The 14,690-nt window shown below is 38.5% G+C and overlaps 1 protein-coding gene across 3 annotated transcripts in view; it reads right to left on the reverse strand.

Annotated features, from left to right (window-relative positions):
• RAD50 (RAD50 double strand break repair protein) overlaps positions 1 to 14,690 on the reverse strand; it is a 246,571-nt gene that overhangs the window by 63,377 nt on the left and 168,504 nt on the right. For all 3 annotated transcript variants that reach the window (XM_061150793.1, XM_061150792.1, XM_061150791.1), the window contains 3 exons: positions 7,530 to 7,681; positions 2,501 to 2,686; positions 1,966 to 2,170 (listed from right to left, as the gene is read on the reverse strand). In XM_061150793.1, the coding sequence (XP_061006776.1) occupies positions 1,966 to 2,170; positions 2,501 to 2,686; positions 7,530 to 7,597 (459 nt within the window). In that variant the 5' untranslated portion in view covers positions 7,598 to 7,681. The remainder of the gene's footprint in view (positions 1 to 1,965; positions 2,171 to 2,500; positions 2,687 to 7,529; positions 7,682 to 14,690) is intronic.

Genomic DNA, 14,690 nt, shown 5'->3' on the forward strand with positions numbered 1-14,690 from the left:
CTTTGACTTCCCTATCTTCAAGAGAACAGGACTCCAAAATCAATGCAGATGGTGACTGCAGCCACAAAATTAAAAGACACTTGCTCCTTGGAAGAATAGCTATGTCAAACCTAGACAGTGTTTTAAAGCAGAGACATTACTTTGCCAACAAAGGTCTGTATAATCAAAGCTATGGTTTTTCCAGCAGTCATGTATAAATGTGAGAGTTGGTCTATAAAGAAGGCTGAGCACCGAAGAACAGATGCTTTCGAACTGTGGTGCTGGAGAAGACTCTTAGGAGTCCTTTGAACAGCAAGGAGATTAAATCAGTCAATCCTAAAGGAAATCAACCCTGAATATTCATTGGAAGGACTGATGCTGAAACGGAAACTCCAATACTTTGGCCACCTGATGAGAAGATCTGACTCATGGGAAAAGACCCTGATGCTGGGAAAGATTGAGGACAAGAGAAGAAGGGGGTGACAGAGGATGAGATGGCTGCATGGCATCACTAACTCAATGGACATGAGCTTGAGCAAACTCAGGGAGATAGTGAGGACAGAGAAGCCTGGCATGCTGCAATTTATGGGGTCGAAAAGAGTTGGACATGACTTAGCGACTGATCAACAACAACAATCCTCAAGAGTACCCAGCACAGTGCTATGCACAAAACAGTAAGTCCTCACTAAAGGGTGCATTCATGTCAGTAGGCACTGGGACAGAAAACCAAGCTATTTTCAGATTACAATTCAAATATCTGTACCAGTTTTTATAAGAGTTTTAAAAAACCAAATCAGTAATTAAAAAAAAAATTTACACTTTCCTCTATCTGCTACTTTAAAAAGCCATTTTAAAAAATGTTTTTTTAGACCAGTAATACCTTAAATGGAAAGGACACTACTGTCGTTCTCTTTGTACCTGTAGCTCCAAACATAGTATATACTGGAAACACTTAATGCATGCTTGTGAAATGAATGAATGGGATTCTGTTAAAGTCTTGCTTACAAATCACAGAATTTAGAAATCTAACTCATTTGTAAATATATCAAAATGCTACACATCAATTTCAAATTTTGTACAATGTCAAGAACATCCTACAAATTATAAAAATTGCAAAGAAAGACCTGCTAATTAAAAAATAATCTCTTTCGGACTTCCTTGGTGGTAGAGTGATTGGGAATTCACCTGCCAATGCAGGGGACATGTTCAATCTCTGGTCCAGGAAGATCCCACATGCCACAGAGCAACTAATTCCACACACCACAACTACAGAGCCTGTGCTCCAGGGCCTGAGAGCCCACAGCCACAGCTACTGAAGCCCATGCACCTACATATAGCCTGTGCTCTGCAACAAGAGAAGCGACCGCAATAAGCCTGTGCACTGCAACAAAAAGTAGCCCTTGCTCACAGCAACTAGAGAGAGCCTGCATGCAGCAACAAAGACTCAGTGCAACAATAAATAAATGATTAAAAAAATAATCTTCTTAAGAATACAGAACTTTAAGGTTGAGTCATTACACTGTTAAAAACTAGTGACATGACTCACTTAATATGATACTACAGATTTGTTTACTCTCAAATGCAAGATCTTCAGGCAACTTTAAGACTATTTTAACACAGACCTAAGACATAACCATGCTTCCCTGGTGGCTCAGAGGGTAAAGCATCTGCCTGCAATGCAGGAGACCTGGGTTTGATCCCTGGGTCAGGAAGATCAGCTGGAGAAGGAAATGGCAACCCACTCCAGTACTCTTGCCTGGAAAATCCCATGGATGGAGAAGCCTGATAGGCTACAGTCCATGGTCTTGCAAAGAGTCGGACACGACTGAGTAACTTCACCTTCACTTTCAAGACATAACCATAATATATAGTCTCTGATCATTTTTTTCTAGAAATACACACACCATTCACAGAAAAATAAGTACTTTGAGGGTAAGAGATAGATAAATGATGACCTTCTCCTCAGCATACAAGAGATCAAATTACCTTCAATGGATCAAGTTCATTCTCATAGGATTTGACAATTTCCCTTGAGGATGTTAACTGGGCTTCCTTACTAGTAATCTGATCACGAATCTCACAAGCTTTTTCTTTGTTTTGCTTCAGGTATTTTAGTTCAGTTTGACATTCTTTTACTTTCTGACCTTGTGTCTGCCGTACCTGCCGAAGTGTTTCCAAGGCTTTTATGTACCTTTGAAGAAAATAAAGATGAAATTTCTTGGTAAGCATACTATAGTATATTCAAACAATGGATATTATGCAGTCATTAAGATAACATTTACAAAGTTTTTAATAACTCAGAAAATGCTTATGACATAATAGTAAGTACAAATGTTACATGTATTCTGTCAACCAAGTGAATAAAGATGCAAAGAAAGAAAATTGAAAGGAAATATGCCCATTGGTTTCCACTGGATAAGTGGTATAACTGCTAACTTTCTGTTGAGAAAAAGAAGCATCCAAATTACAATTCTGGCTCAATAACTTAATGGACTACAAAATCTAATTACAGGTTACAAACCTTGTTGCTGAAAAAATCTCATCAAATTTTTGCTTCAAAGCCTTTCCTTCACTTAAAGGCCAATTAGACTCTTCTTGGTGACAGAAAATGACATTATTTAGCACAGATTTGGAAACCCCAAGAGAACTTATCATCTCTCGGTCAATTTCTGCACACTTGGAGCTGAGACTGACTTTTTCACCATGCCTGCAGAAAAAGAAAATCAAGAATTTATGGAAAATGGCATCCAATTGTATCTAGTCTGTTACTTAATTAATTCTTTGTGCCCGTACTTACAAAAAAGCCAACCCCGCCCCCCCATCCATCCCCAGTGGATGGCCTTCTAATACTAAAAAGTACAACTCTCAAATGTTTCAGTATGTAAAAGTGAAATGAAAAAGTATGTAAAACAGGGTGGTAGGGAACAGGTGCTAGAGTTGTTTTGTTACATAGTTGGAAAACATGTATAGGCAATACATAAAGGAAAATAAACTATCTTCCATCCTCAAAATTTTAAAATAAGGAAAATAAGAGACTCAAAAGATTAAAGCATGATGATACACAGCAGACAGGCAAAGGTACTTAAAAAAACATTGATACTGTGCTGACTAGATAAGGGACTGTTTAGTAAAAGATACAATAAAAGGAGTGTAAAGGCAAACCTTAGTGATGCCCCATCCAAATAAATCCAAGGAAGATTCTTAATCAACAGATTAAGATTATTCTAGGGTCATAATGACAAAACAATCAAAATAGAACTGCCTCAGGGCCTTTTAAATAAGTTTCCTATTTCATTACACCTGGGGCCAGGGGCATCCCCAGCTTTGGATTCCAAGCGATTTCTCAGTACCTTTCTTCAGAAGGGTAAACTGACCATTTTCTTTCAAATCTTCTGTCTTGTATCCAGTCAGTAGAGATAATGTCTGTCTTTACTGTCATTTTTGTATGTATTCTGAAAATGTTACACTGAATGTACTAAAAATGTTTTTTAGGGGGACAGATCAGGACGTTGCAGGAGGCTTTCTAACGGGGAGCCAAGGGAGAAAGGATCATAAGCTTGTTTTTGAATATGTTGAAACTGAGGTTTCTTTGGAAGAACTGGTAGAAAATGAGAGAGACAGCTCGGTACATGGGTCTGGAAACAGGTCTGGTCTAGAGACATTCATGTATGAGTCACCTACAAATACATATGAATATGTACAAATACAAATGAAAAAGAATGAGAATGTAGAGCAAAAACAGGAGAGGATCTAAGACAGAGCCTATGGAACTCCAAACAATTGACTGGGTAGGATGTGAGTGAGGAAGAGAAAGAGGCAACAATATTGTGTTATAAAATGGAACTCTAGAAAAAAACTTTTCAAGAAGTGATTAACAGCTACCATTTACTGAGCTGTACACAGAACAACGACCCTCCAGGATAGTTATATTCTAATTCTTGGAATTTGTAAATGCATTAGTTTACATGGCTAAGTAGACTGTTCCTCATCTGACTTTATTTTTGGAAACTGATGTTAAGAGTATTTTATTACAATTTTCAACATTTTAAAATATTTTCAAATTACATATAATAAACTTCACATATTAAAACTGTACAATGGCTTTTACTTTTGAAATATGCATATAATCATGACACCACTGCCACAGTAAAAATGAACATATTTATCATCTTCAACATATTCATCATGTCCCTTATAATTTTGACCTTCCTCTACCCCAACCCCTACTCTCAGCCAATGACTGACCTTTTTAATCACTACAGATTTAAATTTTCAAGAGTTTTATATAAATGGAGTAAGTATGTATTCTATTTTGTTTGACTTCTTTGAGATTTATCCATGTTGCTGTATTAACAGATCATTCTTTTTTTTTTTTTTTGTTAACTGCTTAGTAGCATTTCACTGTACCATCTCACTTTTAGAGAGATTATCTGGGTGGGGCCAAGGTAATCACAGGGGATTAAATGTGGGAGAGGGAGGCAGAAGAGGAAATAAGGATGATGTGATAACTCTGCTAACTGTTGGAGACTTTCATGATACAAGGAATGTGGGTGGCCCCTGAAAGATGAAAGTGGAAAAGAAACAGATGTTCCCTAGGGCTTCCAGAAAGGAACAAAGCCTTGCCAATACTTTGATTTTAAGCCAGTGAGATCCAATTTGGACTTCTAAACTACAGAACTATAAAATAAGTTTGCACTGCTTTAAGCCACTAAGTTTGTGATTTGTTGTAGCAATCACAGAAAACTAATACATGAGTCTCAATGACACATTAAGCATTTTTTGTCCTTTACTTCAACCCTTAACATCTTTCTAAGATGTCTACAGTGATAATGAAGCCATATTTTACAAATTAAAAAAACAGAGACTCACTGCAAGGTCTATTTGGTAAACCAATAGCATTATTCTAATTAATACAGAGGTTGGGACAGTTGCCAGTTCAGTTCAGTCGCTCAGTCATGTCTGACTCTTTGCAACCCCATGAATCGCAGCACGCCAGGCCTCCCTGTCCATCACCAACTCCCAGAGTTTACTCAAACTCATGCCCATCGAGTCGGTGATGACCATCCAGCCATCTCATCCTCTGTCGTCCCCTTCTCCTCTGCCCCCAATCCCTCCCAGCATCAGGGTCTTTTCCAATGAGTCAATTCTTCGCATGAGGTGGCCAAAGTATTGGAGTTTCAGCTTCCGCATCAGTCCTTCCAATGGACACTCAGGACTGATCTCCTTTAGGATGGACTGGTTGGATCTCCTTGCAGTCCCAAGGACTCTCAAGAGTCTTCTCCCAACACCACAGTTCAAAAGCATCAATTTCTCGGCGCTCAGCTTTCTTCACAGTCCAACTCTCACATCCATACATGACCACTGGAAAAACCATAGCCTTGACCAGACGGACCTTTGTTGGCAAAGTAATATCTCTGCTTTTTAATATGCTATCTGGGTTGGTCATAACTTTCCTTCCAAGGAGTAAGTGTCTTTTAATTTCATGGCTGTATTCACCATCTGCAGTGATTTTGGAGCCCCCCAAAATAAAGTCTGACACTGTTTCCACTGTCTCCCCATCTATTTCCCATGAGGTGATGGGACCAGATGCCATGATCTTAGTTTTCTGAATGTTGAGCTTTAAGCCAACTTTTTCACTCTCCACTTTCACTTTCATCAAGAGGCTTTTTAGTTCCTCTTCACTTTCTGCCATAAGAGTGGTGTCATCTGCATATCTGAGATTATTGATATTTCTCCCGGCAGTCTTAATTCCAGCTTGTGCTTCTTCCAGCCCAGCGTTTCTCATGATGTACTCTGCATATAAGTTAAATAAGCAGGGTGACAATATACAGCCTTGACGTACTCCTTTTCCTATTTGGAACCACCCTGTTGTTCCATTTCCAGTTCTAACTGTTGTTTCCTGACCTGCATACCGGTTTCTCAAGAGGCAGGTCAGGTGGTCTGGTATTCCCATCTCCTTCAGAATTTTCCACAGTTTATTGTGATCCACACAGTCGAAGGCTTTGGCGTAGTCAGTAAAGCAGAAATAGATGTTTTTCTGGAACTCTTGCTTTTTCGATGATCCAGCGGATATTGCCAATTTGATCTCTGGTTCCTCTGCCTTTTCTAAAACCAGCTTGAACATCTGGAAGTTCTTGATTCACGTATTGCTGAAGCCTGGCTTGGAGAATTTTGAGCATTACTTTACTAGCGTGTGAGATGAGTGCAATTGTGTGATAGTTTGAGCATTCTTTGGGATTGCCTTTCTTAGGGATTGGAATGAAAACCTTTTCCAGTCCTGTGTTCACTGCTGAGTTTTCCAAATTTGCTGGCATATGGAGTGCAGCACTTTCACAGCATCATCTTTTAGGATTCGGAATAGCTCAACTGGAATTCTATCACATCCACTAGCTTTGTTCGTAGTAATGCTTTCTAAGGCCCACTTGACGTCACATTCCAGGATGTCTGGCTCTAGGTGAGTGATTACACCATTGTGATTATCTGGGTCATGAAGATCTTTTTGGTACAGTTTTTGTACAGTTCTTCTGTGTATTCTTGACACCTCTTCTTAATATCTTCTGCTGTTTCAATATACGAATGGGGCAAGAGAAGGCGTCAGGAGGAAGTGAAGAAATGGAGATAGTGAGTATCAATAACTCTTCTGAAAAAACTGACCATAAAGGGGAAGATGAAGACAGATTTGTAACTGAAGTGAAATGAAACCTGAGATTGCAGGCGAGACCTGAGTGTGTTTAAAAGCCACTGTCTCTAGCACATAATAGGTGTTACACATTATTGGTTAACAGATTATTTAATTAGTTTAAGAAATTAATAAATGAAAGGGATAAGATGATAAATAATTTGGTCAATAAGGATAAAGCTTTGAACTCAGGGCAGCCTAATGCCAACATCCAAACCCATTACAAGATGATACCTGCCCTTACCACAATGATAATAGCTGAAAGGGACAATGTGCTTTCCTACCTGTCTGCTTGCCTCACCTTTCCCTACAGACATGGTTGCTAGCACTTTTCACTCATTCAGTCTACATCTCAGTGATTATGCACCTTCAATTCAGCAACTGTCCATAGATTACTCAAAGGGATGGACCATTATTACTAAATCTTTAACGGGATCACTCTGTTTAACTGATAAATAGTATCAAATAAAAAATTAAATGATGATAGTGGATAAGGCTGTGCAGGTGTAGAGATAGATGAAATTCTATTTTCTGCTCAGTTGTGCTAAGAAACTAAAACAGGTTTAAAGGTAAAGTCCATTAAAAAATTAATAAGTTCCATTTTTAATAGATTAAAAAACCAGACTGCAAACCCTTTGTTCCCGCCCCGCCCCCCCCACCCCCCAAGCAAACCTTGTACCAGGCTTTTGGTCCAAATTGCGTAGTCTATTAACCCATATGAGTGTATTTCTGTAAGCATAGTTATGTTTTAAAAAGCAAAACAATAAATAAGTTCCCTTAAAATACACTTAAAATGTAGAAGAAAAACATACAGATTTGTAGACTGAAAGACAAAAAGGATCAGACATTCAAATATAAAATAAACACCTACTTTGTTCTAGTAATGACTCCTTCCAAGGTTTTAAATTCTGTCTTTTTGCTTTTCTGAGTACAAAGCATAGATCTCTGCACAGCCACAAGTTCTCCATTGACATCACGAAACTGTAGACGAATCTGGGCTCTAACATCTGTTTCTTGAGCAACCTTTGAAGGTAAAATGAGGAAAATCATGCTACCTTAATAAGAATCAGAGTATTACTTCTGAAAAGAAAAGATTCAAGCAATTTTACTTATCAAAAATGAAAAAAAACAAACAAACAACAAAATGAATGAGATTATTACATGCTATTCAAAATATAGCAGGGCCACAAATAACCAAAGAATATTGAGAAAGAAAAACAGAGCTGGAGGAATAAGGCTCCCTGACTTCAGACTATACTCTAAAGCTACAGTAATCAAAATAGTACATAATGACACAAAGAGAAACTTACAGATCAATGGAACAGGTACAAAGATCAGAAATAAACCCACGTACCAATGGTCAATTGATCTACAACAATGGAGGCAAGAAGATATGACAGAGAAAAGACAGTCTCTTTAATAAGTGGTACTGGGAAAACTGGTGTGTGACATGTAAAACAATGAGATTAGAACATTCTCTAATACCATACACAAAAATGAACTCAAAATGGATCAAAGACCTAACTGTATGATCGGATACTATAATGCTCTTTGAGGAAAACTGTTGCAGAACAATCTTTGACATAAATCGCAGCAGTATCTTTTTAAGGCCACCTCCTAGACTAATCGAAACAAAAACAAATGGAACCTAATTAAACTTCAAAGCTTTTGCAGAGCAAAGGAAACCATAAAAAAAAGGAAAATTCATCCCACAGAATGGGAGAAAATATTTGCAAATAATGCGACTGACAAGGGATTAACCTCCAAAATACACAAACAAAAAAAAAAAAAGAAAAACAAAATACACAAACAGCTCATGCAGCTCACTATGAACAAACAACCCAATCAGAAAATGGACAGAAAATCTAACTAGACATTTCTCCAAAAAAGACATACAGGGGAGCCATCAGGATGGAAGTGTAGTAGGACTTGAAGTTTACCTTCTCCCACAAACATATCAAAAATAAATATACATGTAGAATGATTCTCACAGAGTATCTATTGTAAAGCTGGCAGAAGACCTCAGACTTCTGAAAGGTTAAGAAAATCTCCACATAACCAGGTAGGAAAAAAGAACAAAAAGAAACAGAGAAAGGAATCAGGATGGGGCCTGCACCTGTGGAAGGGAGCCATGAGAGGAAAGGTTCCTGCACCCTGTGGACCTCCCTCACTGGCAGGGAGATTGGCCAGGACATAAGGGGAGTTTCTGAGTCTCAGAGGAATGTGCAGCTGGTTTGCATAGTCAGGCCAGAGGGACAACTGCACAGATGGTCAGTGCTGCCAACCTGCACTCCCTAGCATGAGATGCTCTTCTGTTGGTGCGGACAGGGGCTGAGTGCTGACAGTCAGGCTTCAGAGATCAGAACCAAAGAGAACTGTGGTTGGCCCTGTGGAAACAGCCTGGAGCGTGGGGCTACAATCCAGTCTGAGCTCAACTCAAAGGAAGCCTGGGCGACCTTAGAGGCTAGCTGCCATTGTTTAGGGGGTGCAAAGAGAAGAGGGGCAGGACCCGGATAGCAGCCCTTTCCCCAGTGTGCGTACTAGTAGTGGACAGGACACTGCCTGCAGCATGGGCTTCTAGTGCTCTTCAGCCCCCACCACTTCCATTCCAGACACCAAGAATGGCTGCAAGCCCTCTCCACCTCCCTCCCAGAACCCAGGAGCAGTCACAACCCCCTGCTGCAGACTCCAGGAATAGTCACGAGCCACCTCCGTTCCCATTGCATGCCCCAGGGGTGCCCCTGGGTCACCACTGCGAACCTCAGGACTGGGCAATAAGCCTCTGCATCTGCACACTCCCATCAAGGGGATAAAAACCAGTACACACTGAAGAAAGAGGCTCTAGGCATCCATACTAGAAAGCGCCTTCATACCAAATGTATTAATCCTATACAAGCTACAAAGGGACAACCCTACATATAAACAGCCCTCCAAGGCCACAGTATATAACTAGTTTTCCTAAACTCAGAATAAGAAAAGTATAAGTAAAATGAAAAAGCAGAAGAACCATTCTCAATTAAAAGACCAAGAGAAATCCCCTGAAAGAACAATGAAACAGACCTCTTTTAATAAACATCAACTTCAAAAAGGAGGTAATGAAAATACCGAAGGAATAAGAAAGGCTATCAACAGAAATACAGACTACTGTAAAAAGAAATAAAGGACTACAAAGAACCAAGAACGACTAGAAAATTCATTTGCAGAGATGAAAGCTGAGCTAAAACCAATGAACAGCAGAATAAACAATGCATAATAATGAATAAGTGACCTGGAAGATAAAATAATGGAAATCACTCAATCAGGACAGCAGATAGAAAGCCAAATGAAAAAAATGAAAGCAATATAAGAGGCCTATGGGATAGTATAAGGCATGCAAATCCACCAATAAGATGGCTACCAGAAGGGGGTCTAAAATTATCTGAAGTAATCATGGCTGAAAACTTCCCAAACCTATAAAAGGAAACAGATATCCTGCTCTGTCCATGGGATTCTCAACGCAAGAATACTGGAGTGGGTTGTCATGCTCTCCTCCAGGGGATCTTCCCAACCCAGAGACTGAACTCACATCTCTGACTCTTGCATTGCAGATGGACCCACTGAGCCATCTGGGAAGCCCTAACAGGAAGCACAGGAGGTCGCAAATAAGATAAACCCAAACAGATCTACACCAAGACATATTATATAAAAACGGCAAAAGTTAAAGAGAAAATTCTTAAGGCAGAAAGAAAAAAACAAAGATTTAATTATAAGGAACCCTCATAAGGTTTATCACCTGTACAAAAACATTACAGGCCAGAAGGGAGTGGCAAGATACAGTCAAAGTCTTGAAAGGCAAAAATTTACAACCTAGAATACTCTACCCAGCAAGATTATCATTTAGAATAGAAGAACAGATAAAGAATTTCTCAGACACGCATAAACTAAAAGAATACAGCACTACTAAACTTATCTTAAAGGAAATATTGAAAGATCTTCTCTAAATCTCTAAAGAAAAGAAGAATCTATAAGAGAAAATCAAAATTGGAAAGTAAATCACTTAAATAAACCATTACACATATAAAAAAATTTCAAAAACTTCTATTAAACTGATGATAACACAATGAAGAACAAAAGGATGAACATGAAGATATAGAACAGGACATCAAAATCATAACATGTGGAGGGGGAAAGTAAGAAAATGTAGTTTTCTTCCTAGAATGTCTTTCAGCCTATATGACTACCAGTCTAAGAGAAATACATAAGGAAGGGGTTGACACACTTGAAAAACAGGGTATCCACAAATCAAAAACATAAAATAGATTCAGAAAAACAAAAACAAACATAATACAAAAAAAACAACAACAACAACATCAAAACTCAACAGGAAAAACAAAAAGAAAGGAACAAAGAAGAAATATAAAATCAAGAGGAAAATGAGGTTTAAAATGGCAATAAATACGTATCTATCAATAACTACCTTAAGTGTCAATGCACTAAATGCTCTAATTAAAAGACAGAGTGGCAGATTGGATTAACAGCCTACAATATACCTAAAGATAACCACTTCAGGACAAAGGACACACATCGATTCAAAGTGAGAGGCTGGAAAAAGATATTTCATGCTAACAGAAATGACAAAAAAGCAAATACAAAATGACAAAAAAGCAATTACAATACTTGTATCAGACAAAATAGAATTTAAAACAAAGGCCACAGGATTTCCCTTGTAGTCCACAGGTTAAAAACTCACATGCCAATGTAGAGGACAGGGGTTCAATCCCTGGAATGGGAAGACCACACATGCTGCAAGGCAGTTAAGCCTATGTGCACTACAGCTACCGAGTCTGTAGCTCTAGAGTCGAGGCTCTTCAATAAGAGAAACCACTCAATGAGAAGGCAGTACACCCAGCCAGAGAGTAACCGCTGCCCACCTTAAATGGAGAAAGCCCACACACAGCAATGAAGACCCAGCACATCCAAAAAGAAATAAATGCATATGATTCAATTCCTTTTAAAACAGGGCCAGAAAGAAGATAAAGAAAGATACTATACAATGACAAAAGGATCAATACAAGAAAAGGATTTTACACAACATATATGCACCTAAGATACAAGCATCCAAATATGTAAAATAAATACTAACACACGTACAGGAAGAAACTGACAGGAATACACTAATAAGAGACTATAATACCACACTCACATCAATGGACAGATCTTCTAGATAGAGAATCAGTAAAGAAAGAAAAATCCTAAATGATACAATAAAACAGACATAACTGATATTTTCAGGACATTACATCCAAAAAAATCCCAGAGTACACATTCCTTTCAGGTGCACACTGAACATTCTCTAGGGCTGATCACATACTATGACAAAAAACAAGCCTCAACAAATTTAAGAGTACAGAAATCATCTCAAGCATCTTTTCTGACCAAAACAGCATGAGACTAGAAATTAACCACAGAAAAAGAAATGAGAAAAAAACAATTACTGGAGATTAAACAACATGCTACTAAAAAACCAATGGGTCAATGACGAAATTAAAAAGGAAATTTTACAATACCTTGAGACAAATGACAATGAAAACACAACCATGCAAAATCTCTGGAATGCAGCAAAAGTAGTTCTTAGAGGGAAGTCCATAGTGATACATTCCTTCCTCAAAAACAAGAAAAATCTCAACCAACCAACCTGAATTACCACTTTTAAGAAATCAGGAGAAAAAAAAAAGGAAAAGAAAACCTAAAATCAGTCAAAAGAAGGAAATAATAAAGATATGAAAGAAAAAGTACCATACAATTTTTTTTTAAAATATGAGGGAAAAAAAATCAATAAAATCAAGACCTGGTTCTTTGAAAGGATAGACAAAACTGACAAACCTCTGGCCAGCCTGACCAGGAAGAATACAGAATCCAAATCAACAAAATAAGAAATGACAAAGGAGATGTAACAACTGATACTGCAGAAATACAAAAAAAACGTAAGGGAATACTATGAACAATTACATGGCAGCAAATTCGACAACCTAAAAGAAATGGTCAAGTTTCTAGACACATATACTCCACCAAAATTGAATCAAGAAGAAATAGATCAATCACTAGGAGCAAAACAGAATCTGTAGTTAAAAAGATCTACACGGCTTCCTTGGTGGCTCAGAGGGAAAGAGTCTGCCTGCCAATAAAGGAGACGGGTTCGACCCCTGGTCCAGGAAGACGCCACCCACTGAGGAGCAACTAAGGCTGAGCACCACAACTACTGAGCCACAACTACTGAGGCTGCACACTGCAACCACAGAGCGGCCCCCACTCGCTGCAACTGGAGAAAAGCCCAGGCAGCAACAAAGACCCAGCACAACCAAAAACAAATGAAATTATCTTTAAAACGAAAAAGCACTCTACAGGAGTCCAGGACCAGACAGCTTCACAGGAGAATTCTAGCAAACATATAAAGAACATACACTGATCCTCTTCCAACAAATGGAAGAGCAGGAAGCGCTCTCAACCCTGATACAGAAACCAAAGACACCATCAAAAAGAAAATTACAGGCCAATATCTTTGGTTAATATGGATGCAAAAGTTCTCAACAAAATATTAGCAAACCGAATCCAACAACACATAAAAAATATCACACACCACAATCAAGTGGGATTCATCCTAAGTTTATAAGGTTGGTTCAACAAAAGCAAATCAATCAATGTGATAGAAGACACAAACGAAAGAAAAGACGAAAACCACATGATCATCTCAATAGATGCAGAGAAAAACATCTGACAAAAAGCAACATCCATTCATGATAAAAAGTCTTACCAAATGGATATAGAGGGAACACATCTCAAGACAATAAAAGCTATTTGTGACAAACCCACAGTTAATATAATACTCAGTGGTGAAAAGTTGAAAGTCTTCCTGCTAACATCTGGAATGAGACAAGGATGCTCACTCTCATCTCTTTCATTTAATATGGTAGAGGAAAACCTAGCCATGGCTTATCAGTAAGGCAAAAAATAGTGGGGGGGTGGGGGGAGGGTATCCAAATTGGAAGGAAAAAGGTAAAATTGCCATTGTATGCAGATGATATGATATTACATATAGAAAACACTTTGGCATTGCCCTTCTTTGGGACTGGAATGAAAAACTGACCTTTTCCCATCCTGGAAAGGTTATGCTCAAAATCCTTCAAGCTAGGACTCTTCAGTACATCAACTGAGAACTTCCAGATATACAAACTGGATTTAGAAAAGGCAGAGGAACCAGAGATCAGATCGCCAACCTTTACTGGGTCACAGAGAAAGCAAGGGAATTCCAGAAAAACACCTACTTCATTGACTACACTAAAGCTTTTGACTGTGTGGGTCACAACAAACTATGGAAAATTCCTAAAGAGACAGGAATACCAGATCACCTTACCTGTCTCCTGAGAAACCTGTATGCAGGTCAAGAAGCAACAGTTAGAACTAGACATGGAACAATGAACTGGTTCAAAATTGGGAAAGGAGTACAAGGCTGTATATTGTCACCTTGCTTATTTAACTTATATGCAAAGTACATCATTTGCAGGGCTGGATGAATCACAAGTTGGAATCAAGACTGCCAGGAGAAATATCAACAATCTCAGATACATACAATACCACTCTAATGGCAGAAAACGAAGAAGAACTAAAGAGCCTCTTGACGAGGGTAAAACAGAAGAGTGAAAAAGCTGACTTAAAACTCAGCATTCAAAAAACTAAGATCATGGCATCTGGTTCCATCACTTCATGACAAACAGAAGGGGAAAAAGCGGAAGCAGTGACAGATCTTATTATTCTTGGGCTCCAAAATCACTGTGGATGTTGACTCCACCCATGAAATTAAAAGATGCTTAAAAAAAATAAATAAATAAAAGATGCTTGATCCTTGGGAGGAAAGCTATGACAAACCTAAACAGCGTATTAAAAGCAGAGACATAACTTTGCTGACAAAGATCCATACAGTCAAAGCTATGGTTTTTCCAGTAATCATGTATGGATGTGAGAGTTGGACCATAAAGAAGGCTGAGTGCTGAAGAAC

This window comes from Dama dama, chromosome 9 (assembly GCF_033118175.1).
Source record: "Dama dama isolate Ldn47 chromosome 9, ASM3311817v1, whole genome shotgun sequence".
Lineage (NCBI taxonomy): Eukaryota > Metazoa > Chordata > Mammalia > Artiodactyla > Cervidae > Dama > Dama dama.